General features: G+C 30.4%; 2 protein-coding genes across 6 annotated transcripts in view; one reads left to right on the top strand and one right to left on the bottom strand.

Annotated features, from left to right (window-relative positions):
* Nucleotides 1-4,339: 4,339 nt before the first annotated feature.
* On the top strand, nt 4,340-7,775 carry LOC130440583 (probable malonyl-CoA-acyl carrier protein transacylase, mitochondrial). 2 transcript variants are annotated; one of them, XM_056773840.1, is made up of 5 exons: nt 4,358-4,777; nt 4,855-5,070; nt 5,215-5,432; nt 5,928-6,155; nt 7,417-7,771. In XM_056773840.1, the coding sequence occupies exons 1-5, from the start codon at nt 4,633-4,635 to the stop codon at nt 7,582-7,584; spliced, it is 975 nt and encodes a 324-aa protein (XP_056629818.1). In that variant the 5' UTR covers nt 4,358-4,632; the 3' UTR covers nt 7,585-7,771. The 2 variants fall into 2 exon arrangements, with proteins under 2 accessions (XP_056629816.1, XP_056629818.1); XM_056773838.1 differs by having other exon boundaries at nt 4,340-5,070; nt 7,417-7,775.
* A 4,530-nt stretch (nt 7,776-12,305) lies between these two features.
* Nucleotides 12,306-19,432, bottom strand: part of LOC130440582 (tyrosine-protein phosphatase non-receptor type 11) — a 62,312-nt gene continuing 55,185 nt past the window's right edge. For 3 of the 4 annotated variants that reach the window (XM_056773835.1, XM_056773836.1, XM_056773837.1), the window contains 5 exons: nt 18,741-18,894; nt 18,430-18,631; nt 17,966-18,117; nt 15,720-15,943; nt 12,306-13,614 (listed from right to left, as the gene is read on the bottom strand). In XM_056773835.1, the coding sequence (XP_056629813.1) occupies nt 13,506-13,614; nt 15,720-15,943; nt 17,966-18,117; nt 18,430-18,631; nt 18,741-18,894 (841 nt within the window). In that variant the 3' untranslated portion in view covers nt 12,306-13,505. Of the gene's footprint in view, nt 13,615-15,364; nt 15,480-15,719; nt 15,944-17,965; nt 18,118-18,429; nt 18,632-18,740; nt 18,895-19,432 lie in introns of all 4 variants that reach the window. The other variant, XR_008909554.1, reaches the window with a different exon arrangement.

Genomic DNA, 19,432 nt, shown 5'->3' with positions numbered 1-19,432 from the left:
ACATCTTTTTTAATTGATAAGTATATTTTGCCTACCTTTAAGTATTACCGTCTCTGTATCCAAATCATTATTTATCATTATCTTAAAAACTATCAACTTTATCGAGATTGTTAAAGGAAGCAATGTTATTAATAACTAAATTGTCTACAATTTGTTTCTAATAAGTTTTTTCCTGGAATTTTACAAAGTACAATAATAACATATTTGAATATTTTTTTGGAATCACAATTGTATATAAGTAATAAAAAGATATTGGTACAAAGTTGTGAGGTCTTCTCTCTTCATTTACTAATATACTAATATATATTTGATGGATGAAAATCTGAAATTTTGATTTTTCGTACTTTTAAAAATTCATATCTCTAAAAATATTAACTTCATCGCGAAAAGTCATTAGACCTTTTCTATTTGTATTTTAATAAAAAATGTGAAAAAAATTTGTCCGAATGAAAAATAACAATTATTTAAACAATATGGCACGGGGTTACAAAGGCATGTATATATCATTAGTAGGGCAATTTGAAGAGGATTGCATAAAAAAATTGAGGAGGAACAGTTTTGGTACCCATAATTCCCCCTAGACGAATTATGGTATTAACGATAAGGAGTTTGCTATTGAATCGAAAGATTATCATTATTTAAATCGGAAACATTTTTATCCACATCTTTTCATAGGCAGAATTGATTTAAGCAAAATTAAAGAATAATTTTTCTGTAGTTTCTGTAACTTATTCAAATTAAGTTTAAAATCGCCCTTATATAACTTGAAAAAAATAGATTACATCCCCCAGGAACCAATATGCTTCATCTAATTTCACAATATACTGTATAATTATACTTTAGCATATACATTTTTTTCAAAAAACTAAATATTAAATATCTAATAAGAGGTGAACCGATATTTGCGATTTATTACTATCCAATCCGCATTGTTTCTTATTTATTGAAATGAACAAACTTACTTCATCTAAGGAACAAATTAATTTTTATTAAGAGCTACAGATTTCTTTTAGCAACTTCAAGAGCATCTAAGTGAAATTTCGGCAAATTTGTAACTTTATCGAAAGTATATTCAAACTGTGGATCACTTAAAATTGTCCTGGTTTTTAGTGGAGTGTGTTCATTAATTATTAAATGGCTATCGTTTATTTTTGTGTGCAAGTTTCTATTATTGATAATATTTGTTTCACTTGCAGGGGTGTTTTTGTTATTTTTATTACAATAACCGATTGAACAATTTTTAAATACTTCAGAAGTTATTTAATCATTAACATATAAAGGGTTGCGGATTAACAAATTCTTAGTAAATGTACTGATATTTTGTTTAGTAATACATACAATTTATAAGTTCATTTACCAAACATGAGCAATCAAAAAATAAATTTTTAACAGACTGAAAATTTTATTATATGCCTACTATTCTAGTTTTATCAGCCGTTATTCGTATATTGATGAATATTTATGTTGGGGTGTCAAATTATTCCATTGATATTAGCTTCATAGAATGTGGGGATTTTACTATAAAAAATCATATTTTTGATATAGAATTTTATTTTTAATTTTAATTACCTTGATTTTAGACAGTGTTAAATATATCAATTTTTTATGATAAAAATTTGCACCCAAAAGTTCACTGTAAAATGAAAATTAAGTTAAATTTTTTTCTAGTCTAATGTTTGTATGTATATTTGATTTTTTTGATGTGTATGTTAAGTTTGAGAAGATAACGTAGGATGTATGGAAAAAATAATTATAATTTGAAATGTTTTGTTACAACAACAAGAGGAATACTACTCGCCGGATTTATTAACTTTTTTCCATTCATCCTAAATAAAGCAGGTGATAGGGTCTTTACTTTAGTTATAATTTTCATCACCTTCATATTGATGTTAAGTTGATGATAAGTTGGAACACGTTGTCTAAAGTCCAAATTCATTTTTCACCCCTGCTTTATTTATATGGTTTTTGAGCTGTACTGATTAAGCTTCTGATGTTGCCCATTAAAATTGTTATAAAAATATATTTCTTTTATTATAAATGCTTTTAAATGGTTCACCCTTTATCTGTTGTGACTGATAAGTCAGGCAATGTCATATCAGGGGAATTCGATGGATGATGAAGATTTGGTAGCACGTTGAAGTGAACAAAATTTATAATATAAAGCCCTATAAGCAACCTGAACTAAAGTTCTAAACTTCACCTAAGCAAGACAGATAGTTTTTCTCCGAAGTTACGGACGATTCTGTTGTGTGAGTTTTTTCAATGATCACTATTCTCATAGAAAATTATGACCAAGTGTTTGTAGGAGAATTGCATTTAAAATATAATGTTTTTCTTATTGATTTACACGTGGGATGAATTTATAAACACTGTCTATTACGTTCGTAATCTATTTAAACACTTTACACTACACTTAACTAACTATAATCATTAACTTATCAATAACACTTTGTTACTTTCTATCTCGTTCTTTTCACTATGACTATGATAAGCTAATGTACTGCGCTCAACAAACTTGTTTATATATCCCAAAAGAAATTCTCAAAAGTTCTAGAAAATAAAGGAACAAAACAAATAAATAAATAGACCTTTTTAATCAAAAAAAAAAATGTAAACAAACATCAAACGGTTTCCGCTGTTTATTAAAACGTAAATCAAAGGTGCTGCTCGCTTTCGCCGACTTTTAGAATTCCACTACGACCGGACTCATATCATATTTGTTCGTAACAATTTATGTTCATTGTGAATAAATGTGATTAATAGTGAGTAAAATTATACCGAGGTCTCAAAATTAAGTAATGAGAATGATGCTGTAAAAATTATTCAGTATATCGTCAGTTAAAGAAGCATTTTTGGAAAGTTTTCTCTATCGATTTGCTTATGCGAGCTTTTTTTGTAATTTTGGTCATTTGGTGATAGCCAATGTTAACGTCTCGTTTTGAGTTTGTACTGAAAAATCAGCTTCCACCACTCATAGTAGTGTAATCGAGGAACGTACGATCATTTTCCTCCAGCTCCAAACAGTATTCTGTTATCGATAGTTGATGTTGTCTTTTCTCCTCTAAAATGATTTTCGAAACCATTTTGCACAGAGCTTTGCAGTTGATATATACTTCGTCTGCTATTATTCGAACCGATAACCGACTATCTTTAGGGATTGGGGTGCGAGCTCTTGTGTACCTGAATCGGTCTCGCTTCGTCTTTCACGACTCTCCTTGAAAATTTTATGTCGTTAAAACTCTGACTCATAGAATCATCACTAAATACTTTATCGTTTCAATCGCCAAATTGCATAAAAGTTGATCGAGTTTTTTTGTTCGACATCTCGCTTCTCTATTTTTGTTACAAGCACTATTAAGACACAGCTGATAACGAACTAATAATTGCACGTAGCTTAAAACAAGATGTGAGGAGAGCAGGGTTACCATAGTATCAGGTAGAAATTTTTTAGTTAGAGTGATACCACAAGCACACCAAAAATATATATGAGTAGAGCAGGGTTACCACAGAATCAGGTAGAGATTTTGTTGTTCCAGGGATACCACAAGCTCATAAAAAATATGTATGAATAGAGCAGGGTTACCACAATATCAGGTAGAAATTTTGTTGTTCCAGGGTTACCAAAAAATCATCAAAAATTGTAGGAGTAGAACAGGATTACCATAGTATCAGGTAGAGATTTTGTTCCTGAGTTACCACAACCTCGTAAATTCATGATTTTTGTTCATTTATCTTTCAATTTGTTATATGTAAGAATAAAAATTATTATTAATAATAGACATCATGAAGTACATACTAGGTACGTAATTAACAATCAGAATATTTACTACCAATATGGAAAATCCCATATATATGTAATATGGGAAAAAACATCCCTACGTTACGGTGCCGACAATATTCATTTTCTATCTTCGTTCGAGACACTTCATCTATATTGCGCATGCTTGAGAATGCGCAGAACCGAACTGGAACCTCGGAGGATAGAGAAATTGCTGTCATTCTGTCTTTCTTAGTCGGAACAGCTCCCACTTATAGAAACTGTCATAGAAGTATTATATATAAGGAAAATCCATTCTGAAATTGTTACTAGTAATAATAAAAAAGTGCTAAACTGAAAAGAATAATTTGAATATTTTATTAGGTGGAAATACACCTTATCGGTGGTTTATTACCAAATATTAGGTTACATTAGTACGTCTATTTAAAAATGAGAAATATGTAGTGGAGGTATTAAGGCACATAATATACTTCATTAATTTTTATTTTATAAAAAGTACGAATAAAATAGGGTACCGAACAGAATTTTAAATCACATTAGTAATTTTGATATCTTTAAGTTGGTCTTATTCTGTACCACAGACAGTGGTATGTGTTCTGTACGCTGTCCCACTGAAGAATTTTGTGAGGTTAGTTTCATGATTTAAATGCTATATAAACCCAAATAATAATTTATTAACTGTCGTTATACCTTTGAAATGATTCCACAAATTAAACCGAGTTTATTGACTGAAATTAAACATGTGTATCCAAGTGTACGACAATTCTTTATTTCGATTAAAGTATGTTGTGGATCAAAAAATAAAAAAGAATCTCCTTTAAAAAGATTATTAGACGATTCGTCAACATTCCAAGATGTTACTAAGGAATACAAACAACAATGGACTACTTTACCATATCCTCGAGGTACCAAAATACGAAAACAAGGCGATTTCTATCAAATGGAAAAAAAAGATCCAAGAGATGCGTCTATTATCCTCTTCCCCGGCCAAGGAACTCAGTATGTTGGAATGGCAAAAGATCTAATGAAGTTTCCTATGGCAAAAGATCTATTTGAATTAGCAAATTACATTTTAGGGTATAATTTGTTGAAGATATGCTTAGAAGGTCCCAAAGAAACATTAGATCAAACTAAGTACTGCCAACCCGCAGTAATGGTTGCATCATTAGCAGCACTAGAGCAACTTAAAGAGGAAAGGCCAAATGCTATTGCAAACTGTGTAGCAACTGCTGGTTTCAGTTTGGGAGAAATAACTGCTTTAGTTTTTGCAGGAGCACTTGGATTTGAAAGGGGTAAGCAGGTGTAATTATTCAATCCTGATTATTTATTGGATTAAAATATCCATTTATTTTATTTATTTATCTACTTAGGAGGAGACAATATGTCAAAACATTTTGTTATTAATAAATTCATATTGGTCATTGTTTTTGTACTAGCTTTGCAGTTAGTTAGAATCAGGGCTGAGGCTATGCAATTGGCTAGTGATGCCTATAAAGGTGGTATGGCAACTGTCATGTATGGACCAGATAGTAAACTAAGTTTAGCATGTCAAAAAGCCAAAGCTTGGGCTATGGATAAAGGAGACCCTCTACCAGACTGTAAAGTAGCAAATTACCTTTTTCCACATTGTAAAGTAATATCAGGCAGTGAATCAGTAAGTTGGGTTCCATTTTTTTATCTTCTTTGAGAAATCATTTGATTAACATATTTTAGTACTTTACTTTTTAACTGTTATTACCATGAGCTCTGTAATTTAATATTTTTAAACTTTCAAAAAATTGAAATTCTAGCAATTCTGGCATATTCTTTTTTAATTTTCTCAATTTGTATGAATTTTAGAACTTTACAGAATTTAAAATTCTGGCATATTCTTTTCTAATTGTCTGTATTTGTAGTAATCTTTGAACTTCCAGAAACTAAAATTCCGGTATATTATTTTCCATGAAATATAATCTATTTGCATTATTTTTATTTTGTTGAATCAGTTAAGAAACTACTTCATTTTTGTCTTCCCCTTACCATTTACATTTATGACATTAAAAGTGTATAACCTGTTGTCACATTTCAATTCTTACTAATTTTAATTTTAGGCTTTCTAACTTGTCTGAATGTTGATATAACTAATGTGCAAATGTACACAAAATTTCAGGCCATTGATTTTATTGAAAAAAATGCCAAAGAGTTTAATCTCAAAAAGGTGCGGAGATTACCAGTTAGCGGAGCTTTTCATTCAGAATTAATGAAGCCAGCAGTGGAAACATTTAGGAAAGCATTGGATAAGTCAGAAGTTAATGATCCTGCTATAAGAGTGTATTCTAATGTTGATGGAAAATCATATAAAAATGCAGCTCATATTAGATCTCAATTACCAAAACAGGTAAAATTTTAACTGTATGACTGTATAACTGAAATGTAATACCTTATCTTTCAGTAGGAAACTTGACCCCATTCCACACAAAAAATTTATACTTCTTAATATAATTCCTACCCCCTAAGCCCCAATACACTGGGAGCAATTGAAAAGAAACTAAACTCAAAAGTGTCTAATGTCACCAATTAGTTGTCAACTGATTAGTGACATGTCTCAGCACACACAGCAGACTCAATTATAACCAATACATGAATGACCCAAAAGTACAGAATGGTTCATTTTGGTTTATAACAACTTGAGGTAATTAAAATTACCAACAATTTTGACCTTTTCAGAATTTTTAAATAGATAATTGTATTAGACTGGAGTCACAGGAGCTATTCAACATCACCTTTTTCAGTTTAACTATATAAAAAAATAAATGACCTCAGGTCTAACAGAACAATCCAGTAAAACTTCTTTTGCAAATGTACAAACTTCGTCCATATTTGGTATATTTCTTGCACATTTGAAGCTCGACCCCCGAGCATATCTTGAGGATGCTCGGTTCAGAAACTTGTGGAGTTAAGAGCGCAGAAGAAAGATCGCTGACCCGACGTGATTTACCGATACTACCACGGTAGATGCTCTTCTCAGCTGTCCAACATTATCTCACTTAGAGAGTAATTGTTTGATCTATTCGACAGGTAGACGTGACTCATAAACAGAAAGTTCGTCTGCACACGCCCAGACTTCTTCAGAGAAGTTCAAGCCTGTGGAATCAGCTACGTCATTCCCTAATACTACAACCTACAGAAGTTAAAGATCAATATCCATAGGCATCTCCACATGGCAGGCATTATTTGAATTAATAGAAAGTACAATCTATTGTGGTTGCTTTTTATACAAAAAAAATAAAACAAGTTTCAAGAAACAAAAAAAATAAAAGAAATGAATACATTAATTTCACTAGAACGAATTACCTGTTGAATTGAAAAACTCGTGTTTTTGTGATCAGATTGAAAACAAAATAACTCTCGTCCATTGAAACCTTGTGAGAGGTGGATGATTCAAGTTGCCAGCGAATCAACATGTCGAGTTTCTTTAAACCGGTTGCCGACTGGTTGGCAACCAGTTGCTCTGTCTGTAGTTCCCTTTTGAAATACAAAGATTGGTATTCATTGCAAACTGGTTGGTGATTTTCGTCAAAAATCAGTTTCTTTTGATCCCTGTGTATTTGGCTTAAGAATTTAATTTACTAATTTAATTTTTTTTAATACCATTTTAGATAGTAAAGGCAGTTAAATGGGAACAATTGTTGCATACAGTTTATGAGCGAAATTCTGGAGAGTACTTTCCAAGAACTTTTGAAGTTGGACCAGGAACATCCCTTAAAACTATTCTCAATCAAGTTAATGCCAAAGCAGCGGAACATTGTTATACTGTAAAAGCTTAAGATGCATTATGACTGATTTCATGAAAGACTAAAATAGTTCGAACAAAAACGGTTTGCATTGTTTTTTAATGCAATGGAAATATGAATGAACTGAAAAAATATAATCGTTGTAGTAATTGAATTTTTTGAAATATTCAAAAGATTTTTGTTATTGATAAATAAAAGATTTTTTAGAAAATTTTGTAAATTTATGATGTTCATTATTGTACTTCCCCTTTTGGTGCATTTTTATGAACTACAATACAAAAATTGTACAGTTTATGAATTCTAAAGTAAAGAACAAAGGCATTGGTAGGAATTACTGGAAGGTAGGAAAAAATATTGAGATGTCTATAATGATTATTTATTTTTTGTTTAAATATAATTTAAACCAATGAAGTGTCACAATAATATTTAAAAATACGAGAAAATATTAACAACGCTGACAAGCTTAAAACATTAATTAGCACCGTTATTTTTACGCTAAAAAGTGATAATTATACAAAACATAATAATAAGTAATAAATAATAATCATAACTAATTTCATCAAATTGAAAAAATAAGCTTTCGACAAAATATTTTGCATAACCCTAATATATACAAAATATAATTTGTTTTAACAATATAAGTTGATTAATGCTCATAACTGAGTATTGAAAATAACACTACTATCATTGAATCTAATAATGGGCCAGATTATCTGTTATCTGTAATTGAAGAACTTTAGCAATAAAGCAAAACAACTAAACATGCCCATCAACAACGAGAAGACGAAATGCTTAGTAAAGTCCAAAGAACCGATAAGATTTAAAATTTTTTTCATTTAATGAAATAAGAGAACAAACAATGAAAGCGTCTCGTAATTTGGTATGCCTGACATTTAGAAAAAACAAATACCATAAGTAAAATCAAGTTATATAAAAGGACTGTAAGACCTATCATTACATAAGCAACAAAAACAAGACCATATACTATTAAGACACTACAGACGACCAGAACAGTCGAAATGAAAATACTAAGAAGTATACAAGGAATGATGATATTAAACAGCAAAGTGGAATACAGAAATTCAAGTCACCTAAACGATGGTGAGAATGATGGACTTATACTTGTTAGAAAGAAGAAAATTGAAAGAAATGTTTGTAATGTTTTAAAAATGTCTTCAATCTTCAGTATTAATTCCACAAAGAAAACTTTAAAGACTCTAATAATCTCTAATACATCATTTGGAAGTATATAAATTATATAAGTTCAAATATTTGGTGTAAGCCATCTGCTAATTCTCTCGGCTATTTAATATAACACTAAAAGATCATTTTATCTGTAAATTTTGTATACTTTTATCGTATTTTAAAAGTTAGAACTCTTCCTACTAGAATCACTCAAGATTCATAATGAGAATTTTCCATATTCTATTCTAGACATCTTCTTGAACTGAAGATCCAATTCTGATTAGTAAAATAAGAAGGCACTTATTAAGGCGGATTAGTTCTTCAAATTGTGTTAAAAAGTCCTCTTATTTATAACTAATAATAAGTACCTACTTACAATTATCGTCTACTCAACTCTACCTCTGATCTTTTTCACAATACAGCTTGTCTAATTATTTATCTAACATCTTTGTAGGTCATTGTATTTGGCTTTTAAACCAAAAAACAAACTTTAAACAGTTGAAACCTGTCCAGGGGTTTTCACAAAGCAATGTACGGGGGTCATTATTCAATCCACACTCTCCAGATTTAAATTACACTACAACATTTTTCAAGTTTCAAAAAGAAGAATGCTCTTCTGTCTACATTATTAGAGTAGATATTACGAACTGGGCGACATAACAATAATAGTAAACAATAAAGCCAGAATACGGATTAAATTTGTTTATACACAATAGAAAATGTTATTCAAAATTTTTAACTTAATAGTAAAATAACATATCTGTCTAAAGTGTATTTCTGATTCATAAGATGCACTTGGTAGCAAAAATTATAGTGTTCCAAATGGCCAATAGTCAATAAAATTCTTGTGTCCCTTTTTGGTAGTTTTGTGTTGATAGTCAAGTCTCTTCCTCCAGTACTTAAATGCATTTCCAATATTTAACTACTTTATTCAGTTTAACTGATATATAATGAGGTTGGAAAGTTAGACCTGACGTCTTTAGATAGAAACTTTCAATAGTTTTGAATAGGATGTAATTGGTCTCAAAAATAAACTGAAACAGCAAGAAAAACCGGACACTGGTTATTATTGACAATGTAATGCCTTAAGATCAGGATTAGTAGACCATTAGATAAGACTCAGATTTATTTGTCTTGAAGTTGATTTATCAATATATTAATCAAGCCTTTTCTTTCATTATTAGACTTATTTTTTTATTATGGTCCAGAATAATAGTTATGTAGGCATAGCCCGAACTTGGCAAGAGAAGGCCGAAACATCGCATAAATGCTTGCGGTAGCGAAGTCTACCATTCACGATGTGATTAGTAGTTTCCGGAAGACTGATAGGTACGATTGAGAGCAAACAGTGGACGACCAAGGACAACAACAATAGTAAGAGACCGACATTTAATAGCTCAAACGCTTCAAGAGAGACTTGAAATGGCGCGAAACATGTGGTAAGGTGACTCGGGACGATGCTTCGAATCCTGGAAAGGCATTGAAGAGAAATGCGTTACTTTAGTCTCGGACGAGTCTCGTTTTGGTCTATACAAATTAGATGATCGAGATAGTGTGGATGCAATCAGGGAAGCGAATGTACTTTTCGCGGATTACAATCATTAAAAAAAATTAGTTATGGTTTGGGGTGAAATTAATTTCCACGTACGAGCAGAATTGATATACTGGGCTTTGACTGTTCAGAAGTACATCGAGGAAGTATTTCTAGAAGTTGTGATCTCATTTACTTCATTTATTGGCGAACAATTCAATTTAATACAGGATAATGCCCGTCCACATACCGCCAGAATTGTTACCGAATATTTGGAGCAAATAGGAATCACAGATCTTGACTATCCAGCACGATTTACCAATATTCAACTTATAGATCATTTGTGAATAATTTAGGGAAATGTGCTAGACATCGTCATCCTCCTTCTAGTGACTTAAATCAGCTCTAAATTACTCTCCGTAAAGCATGCTGGTGGAGTACGTCCAAAATTCTATATCTTCGATTTATAAAAAGTATTAATTTGTGGCAGATTTGGTATAAATAACATAAATTGACCAATTCTTACCTCAAATTAAAAAAATCAATATATTCAACAAATTTACAAGAGCAAATCTAGGTTTCAGGTTTATTTGCCGTTGAGTGTATGTATTTAGAAGCAGTGGAGACAATATTTATTAGAAAAAGTGGAGGGTGGCACGGGTGATACAATTTGGATAAAATAAACCTCTAAAAGGGAGAATTGTTGATTTATTTTTATTTTTTCAAATGGTCTTATTTGTATAATTGTGAATTCGCTTATATTTTAATCAAACAAATACTTTTTGCATGAAGATCGAACATCGAGTTGTTTAAACAATTATATAAATAAAAATTCTGCAGAAGCACATTATTATATTCAAACATCCAATATAATCTGTAACTGCATTCATCATTGGAAAAATAATACATCACAAAATATTTTTGATCACTTTGATACTTTTGACGCTATTCTGTTTTCTATACACATATAGTATTGATGAAATATTTTTATTTTGATATATCCTATATATTATATAAACAAAAATACAGTAGATAACTTCAATAGTGTGTTTGGAAAGAGAGAGGGAATAGAGACATTTTTCAAAAGAACTACACATAGATAGCTTAAAACTAGTCTAGTCTAGTTACTAGCGATGGAAAGTTACAAAATGTATGACGTTCTGAAATTGACAACCTTGGACTGAATTTTTCATGATGTTAAATCACATACTGTTGTTTCAGCCTATCAAAAGGTATCCCAGTATTATTACAAAATTTGTTTTGCTTCTACTTTAAAATAGAAATTGATAAAAAGCTCCCAAGATTTTTATGTGCGTGCTTAAAAATTTCAATTGACACAAAACCTGGTGAATATCTAAAGGTTTGGAAACGAATTGCGCTCCACTCTATATCAAATATCACGAAAGTTTTTAAAAAGACTTTAGAACTAAGTCAACTGTAATGGTACCTTTTTCATCTAAGAAAAAACAATGTAAAAGCACACTGCCGCATGTGCATGTCGGTTTCAAAAAAATTATATCATTTCTATTCATTTTCAGCAAACTATCAGCTTCGAATAAATCACATGAATGAAATATATCGTTAAGTTGGAATTTTTGAAACCGTTGGTGATATTCATACTGAACACATTGTTCACACCAACACTCACAATTACACTGTTTACACCACCACTACCAATTACACTGAAACAGTCTCTGAAGACGATAACTTGGTTAGAAGCGCGCGTTAGACAGTGTAATTGTGTGTTGGTGTAAACAGGGTGTTCAGTATAAAATGTATCAGGCTAACTAGTGAAAATTTTTAATATTATTGCAATAATTTCAATATTAACTCTCCTGGTTTTTACAAGGAGATACATTTCAATATTTTATGTTTTAAACTTGACAAGAGTAAATCTTTTAATTGATGTTGATTATTATGCCATCAACCTACAATGAACTGTTCAATAGTAAAATTAGATTTCACTATAAACTACAGTTCACTAATATTGGGGCAAGGAATCATATAAAAATAGAGTACTTGCGTTTTTTAGAAAGTATTTATTTTTTTTTTGTTTATTTTATAAGTACTTGATATTTAATTGATAATCGCAAAAATTTCAAATTTTCAACTACATAAGAAAACGATTCTCATTGCTTTTCAATTGTAACGTCAGAGGTTTAATAAAAACATTGAGCAGTTGTCAGATTGATGATAACGAGGTTATCATTACCGTCAACATAGCGTGTGCTGTTACAAGAAAGTTTTCATTTATTAGTCATGTATAAATAATATATTTTTCTATGTATAAGTGAATAAACCTTTTATAGGTTAAGTTCTTGCATTATTACATAATCTCGTTGAAAATTAAAAGCGTAGTAAACTTAATTACTATAAGATATAAAAATAAGTTGAATTTCAAACTTACTTACATTAAAATAATCGTCAAAACTACCAACACTTTCAAACCATTTTTGTAGTATATTCGAATTTCTAGGAATCATAAAAAAATCATCATCAGGTGTTTTAGTCGTGGTATTTTCACATCCTGGCACAAAACACGATTTATATACCATTTTTCAGATTAATTAAAGTTTAATAGTAACGCTTATTTTAGAAAACCGGGGGAATCGTTTTATTTTATATCATATGTTCAGTGTTTATTTTATACCTATGACGTCACGCAATATTGTGGCCTTACTGAAATGTTGAAACTACCTACAAAATGTTTGAATTTTCTTGTACTTTTTTCTCGTCGTGTGTATAGTATTTTTTCACTCGCCGGGATGAAAAGTTCATCCTTGATAAATACTAAATGTCGTTTGAAGCCAACTGTCATTGAGAGTAAACATTTCAATAAACAAGTTGTTTAAAAAACGAATATTTTTAGTACTGAATATTTTTTCCTAGTTTGGATGGTATTATTGGAAAAACTTTATTCTGAAACATTGCAATTATTGCTACAGAAATTTCAAAGCTATGTACTCCGTCATTTCAGATGTTCAATAAATTGGATTTCTTGTGCTAACAAATTCATATCCTCATGGACATCCAGCTATTTAATTCAAATTTTGCGTAAATTTTGGGACACCTTTTATAATAATAAAATCCAAGTTTCACTTTTTAAAATTACCTCAATATAAATAAAATAATTTATTCAAGGATACTTATAAACAGTTTTAAACAACTACTAGTTACATTCTTTACATATCGGGAAGGTATAAATATAACTGGAATATAATGTTAATTTTTTCTTAGGTCACGTGGCTTTTCTAGGCGGAGGGGGCGGCGCAGGACAAATTATTGATCCTGCAGGATTACCGGGAATGTTTTCGTATAGAGAAGGTTTCACTAAATCATCCGGGGGTCTGAAAAAAAAATCAAATTGTATACTCAATGTTAAATTTTGTTGTAATTGTTGTAAAATAAGCTTTCTCGGCACTGAAGAGTTGCTATTTTGAAAATATGGTAACAAGAACCAGATGCATGCAATTTTACTATCATAAGTTTCAACTATGTCCAATTTACTTTTCCTTCCAACTAGCTACTCTGGTATAGTTGTCACAAGGAATCCTGTTTGTTCGGTTGTGAATTTCATAAAGTATAGTAATTCTAAAGTCAACTGAAGATTACCTTTATTGTTAAAATAATAAAAATTATGCATAATTACAAGAAAATAATTTACCGAAAAAATGTTACATATGATTAACAGACAATCCAAAGAAAACTTAGTCTGTTGCCAATTTTCTGACTATCTTAGTTCTTCTTGTTAGTTAACGTGATTGAAAATTATTCTGTAGTGAATCTATGGAAAAATGAGAGCCATCATACAATTTAAAACAAATATACAAGGTGTTTGTGAAAGATTTACCAATCGCATAATAAATAACCATAAGTGTTAGTAAAGTGGAAACATCTTGTGGACTTTTTTAGCATAGTGATTGAGAATGTTCATCATGGACCAATACAAAGTAATCATAACATTTTAAGTAAAAAGTATCCTATTTCAAATTTTGGTCAAAAATTGATCCCAATATCTTAACCAGTTGATCTTATTGTATAAATTTCAGTGTATTATCAGTAAAACAGTTTGTATTAAAAATTTGATTTACGTCCCTGTTTACTAATTATTAGCAAACCGAAAACAAGAATAGTTCTTCGGAGAAGAAGGGAAATCATTGATATAAGAAAGAAAAAAAAAAGAATCAGATCCAAATTAAAATCCGACACAGAATGTAAATATTGCGAGAGGATATAGATAGATGGCAGATAGCAGATAGAAGGATAGATAGCAGAGCTAGATTAGATAGTTTTGTTTCTGGAGACGATAATTCCTTTCTTCTTCTTTCTTTACTCGGCGCTATGGTCCTTTGAGAACCAGAGCCTTCTCAACAATCGGCTTCCAATTCTTTCTGTTCTGAACATGTTCCTCCAACGTTGAATCCCTAGCTGGATCATGTCCGCCTCAACGTCCTGCACTAAATCTAACTAACTAATAGTCCATGTCTCACATCAGTATGTGACTACGAGTCGGATTATTATTTTGTAAATTGTGAGCTTTGACCTTCGTGATAGCCCTATAAACATGAGCGCTCTCTGGACTGCCAAGAAGCATGTGTTCCCCACAGCAACTCTTGTTGTCACATTAGTTATCAAGACCCCAAGGTATTTGAATTGGTGGCACACAGGGAAGCGATGTTCTCTGACTTGGAATGTGGTTTGGGAGGTCGGGGTTCTCCTTAAGGTTATCATGTCTTGCTTCAACTGCTCGCTCGAACTACTCAACCGAAAGATGATAACTTGGCACATGAAACAATGTACTTGTGTAGTTGTGAATGTATGTTTAGTTGTAGAAATAAATATCTTCAGTAGACTTTAGTTATACTATACCTGAAGCTACTGATATATTTCAGAAATAGTTGCTAATAAAACAACTGGAGTGATGGTTAAATACAATAAAGTGATGTTAGTCGTTGAAAGAAAAAAATGAAATCGAAGAAACAAATATTCAATATGTGCGAACAATAAATGAATTATGATGGGATATAAACAAAGTGATACAATTAATCATTTTATCAACAAGAATTTTGTGTTTATTCACTTTTTGTTTTCACTTACGATATATATTTTATGATATTCTCTGAGATAGTTTGCCAGCATTTTCGTCAGTTTTGTTAAGGACCACGTAGATAATATGAGCATCTATACGAAACATTCTACTTCTAATTCAACCCTGTAAAAATATCCCATCATATATACATTAATTAAGAATACAATCACTAAATCTAAACTCAAAAAAATATGTTAGGAAATGTATTTTACAAGGTTCAGTCAGTTTCGTTAAAAAAAATTTACCATAATATCCATGTGACTTTAAGTGTGTATAAATATTCTAGGAAACAAAAAATTTTCATACTGGCTGAATATTGTATATTAATAAAAAAAAACAATAACGAGCCGATTTATGATTTACCTTGGCAACGATATTTCGGACAAAGCTCTCTGCGGTTTCTTAATATCTTGTCTCAAAGTAACCGAATTAACACTGGGACATGTGATACTGGTTGTACTACAACGATGATTATTTGGTGATGAAATACTTCCGAAACCGCCGGGTGTTGTTGGAGACATACAACTATTTCCTATATCATTACTGTACCTTATGTTTGTGTATTCTCTTCCGAGTTGCATGGATTTCTAAAAACATCAAAAAAATTATTGCACATCCTCTAATTATTTATCGATCAGATTTTATTGTAAGTTGATGTCTATACATTTGGATTATACGTTTTTAGGGAACACTGACTTGAAAGCGTCATCATTTTGAAGACCTCAAAAAAAAACACCATAATAAGACTCGGGAACAGATTGATACAATACAATAGACAACTACCAAAGTACGGAAATAACTATAGAAGGCCTATATCTGTACCACTAATGTATTAATTTTAAAGAATATTGTAAAAATTTAGAAAAGTACAGATAAGATATAGATAAATCAGGGTAGCTTATGTAATTAGAATAATTTTCTTCAACTTTTTACTTGTTATACCCTTTTATGTGTTCTTCGTAATGCTTTGTCTTAATTTTAGATCTCTTTTTTTGTACTTCACTATAACAAATGCGTTGCATTAATAGATATGTGATACACAACATTAATTAAAATGCATTTTGAAAACTTGAAAAAAAAAACAAAAACACATACACTATTTGAATACAGTTGAATATAGTAAATCCGGACTTCTTAAGCGCGGAATATCTAAAATCCGGACTGATTCGTTCGTATCGTAATTTTTAGCTTCTTTATTTGACACTAGATGGTGACATCATATTTTATGCATACCTCTCCATTTGTTTACATTATTATGAATTCAAATGTTCATATGAAACTGAAATGCGGAAAAATCTAACATTCAGAACCAATCGTTTCCCACTGATTCCGGATTTACGATGTTTTACTGTATTTGGAAATTGATTCAAACATAAACTTTCCAATTATGATCGAATTAGGTACACAAAAAAATCGATGTACAAACTACTATTGCTTGAATCTCAAAATTTTTAAAGAATTACAATAATTGGTTTGCATTATTTCAAGATTTTACATGGTTCAGTATTCTACCCAGTGTTATTGAAATTTGGTATTTATTGGTTTGTTCAATTAATATCATAGTTATAGAGATAAGGGATGAATTCTACTACTACCGTAAAATCCTGAAAGTAACCCTCATTTTTATAAATCAAAACAGATGCATTTCATGTAGGAGGGTTTTTTTAAAAAAATTATCACCAAAAATGCCTCAAATATTTATGAAACTATTATGGTGATCTCGATCATACTTTCTCTCTGTTATAAAGTAAAAATTATTGATTTTTTGGTAAAAAAATTAATAATATCTTATGATTGGTCTGTTTGTGACAGTTTTTCCCACTTTTCAGAAAATTTCTTGAGATGGACATGGCGGATTTTGATTCTAGGCGCCTCATATAGAAAATATACAAAATTTGTCTGGTTGTATTCTTTTTCTTTCAGCATTTCTATAATTACTTAATTTTTTCCATGCGATTTGTTATTCTTCTGCATTATTTCATCTCGCTCCAGCCAATTTCTGATGGCTCTTTTATTATGTTATATATACTACATGCATCATGTTTTTTTTTGCCATTTGTATAATTTCCTTTATCATTGGACCCTTTTTCTTTTTCAATTTGGGTCGAGTCGTTCATATTTTATTCAGTTATTTTAATTTCCTTTTCCCCTTATTGCTATTTTTCTTCTTTAACAATTTTTCACATGGTTTTACTTATTTTTGTATATATGTTTTTGTTTTCATCTTTTGTTGTGTCAATTGATAATTTGTATAATTATTATTATATATAAAGTGTCACGCATTAGGGGCACTACATAATTTATTCAAGGTTTATATTTGCAACTTGTAACTTGAGTTTTTCTTTTATATCCCTATTGTTAACTTCTATCCACTTTTCCTTTCCTCCTAACAGTCCAGAGCAACCCAGATCATTCAAAATCTAGTTAAAATTACAAAGGAATAACTGCAAAATGATTTTTTTCCAAAACCTAAGTGCATCTCTATATTCGCCAGTCCTGTCTTACCAGTACTCACGAAAGGTCGAAGTGATCTTAATTATTTATTGACACAATTTTATCTTTTTTTATTATTCATGATATTTTTTTTAAATATCGATTAATAAACTCACTTGTTCAGCCTTCATTCTTTCTGTAGTAGTTTCTATATGATGTTGTACTGCTAAGTAAACAAATTTATATTGTGCTTCAGTCTGTACCATTCCGGAACGTTGAGATCTCACCATTTGAATTGTACGTTGGATGTCGATTTCACAATCAAGACCTACCAAACAAAATAATTCGAAAAATGAGTATAAAATTGACGAGAACAATTTGAATTCACGAGAAAAAATTGGTAGCAACAAGTAAATTAAAAACTCAATGCCTTATAAAGATTAAATTGGAGTTTGTGGAACCATTGGTTTATCTTTGCTCTCTGAAGATGATAACTTGGTTATCAAAATTCGCATTAGACAATGTAGTTGCGAGGGTTGGTGTAGGGTGGTGGTAAATATTGTGTTTAATGAGGATTCTTTGTTTCTACTTGAATTTTTTCTCTTAATTCCGATTTAATAAATTCAAATTATTAACTTACCATATTTTTTCAACTGGTCCAAAATCATGTCAATTACTATAAATGTGCCCGTGCGACCGATACCAGCGGAACAATGCACTAGAATAGCCCCCGGGGGCTGTAACGGGGATTCTATTTGTAACGATTCCTGACGTTTATTCACTTCGTGTAGAAAATTTAAAACACAGCCTGGGTCAGAAGGTACACCATGGTCGGGCCACGCCTAAAATAGATTATATTTATATATATAATATAAAAAAAAACATAATCTGGTTTAAAAAAGAGAATTGTTGTTAAAAATGAGATGTTTGGTCTACATTCATATAATTTACCTGAAAATGATAATGGAACACCTTCCTTTCACAATTTGATCCTTCGATACTAACTAAAAATTCTCTCAAAGTATAATGCAATGTATGAGACTCCAACAAATTCCTAACTTTAATTTTTTCATATTCTTTTGTACAATTTACATCGGGCCAATATCTGAAACAATTAATCGTATACAAATTACAAAAATTTTTGAATATCTTTGAATTAAAATGATGCAGTCAATCAAATTTTTTTGAACTGAATAACTAAGTAAATTTAAAGATGATTTTTAAAATTATATTTTGGAAATATCAAAATTAAAAACAAATCAAATATGTAACAAGATAAGGGAAAAACAGAAAGTTTGTAATTGGTATATAGGCAGTGGAAGAAAATAGAAAAAGGATCAGAACTTCATCTAAAACTAGAAAAGTTAGAAGGAAAACAAATTATAATATAATTGCATATTATTCTGTATACTTTATACATAACAAAATCTGAAATAGTTGACAGGTGAAACATACAGCGAAAAAAGATTTTTTTTATTATTTGATGCCATAACTACAATGATTATAATGCAAATTAGAATTAACGGACAAAAAATTTCTTTTTGCATATATACATTGTGATTGATTTTAAAAACTTTCCACTTTTTCATTTTTGTTTCTGGACGTTTAGTCCATATCGTTGCAGTTGAATCAGAATATAAATT

This window comes from Diorhabda sublineata, chromosome 2 (genome assembly GCF_026230105.1).
Source record: "Diorhabda sublineata isolate icDioSubl1.1 chromosome 2, icDioSubl1.1, whole genome shotgun sequence".
NCBI lineage: Eukaryota > Metazoa > Arthropoda > Insecta > Coleoptera > Chrysomelidae > Diorhabda > Diorhabda sublineata.
This window is presented reverse-complemented; position numbering and strand designations above follow the sequence as displayed.

Bases quoted from the DNA above. Each gene is read 5' to 3' on its own strand.
- LOC130440583 (XM_056773838.1), top strand. From the start codon at position 4,476: ATGATTCCACAAATTAAACCGAGTTTATTGACTGAAATTAAACATGTG. The intron at 5,071-5,214 runs GTAAGCAGGTGT...TTTTTGTACTAG, and splicing joins AGCACTTGGATTTGAAAGGG to CTTTGCAGTTAGTTAGAATC. The intron at 5,433-5,927 runs GTAAGTTGGGTT...ACAAAATTTCAG, and splicing joins TAATATCAGGCAGTGAATCA to GCCATTGATTTTATTGAAAA.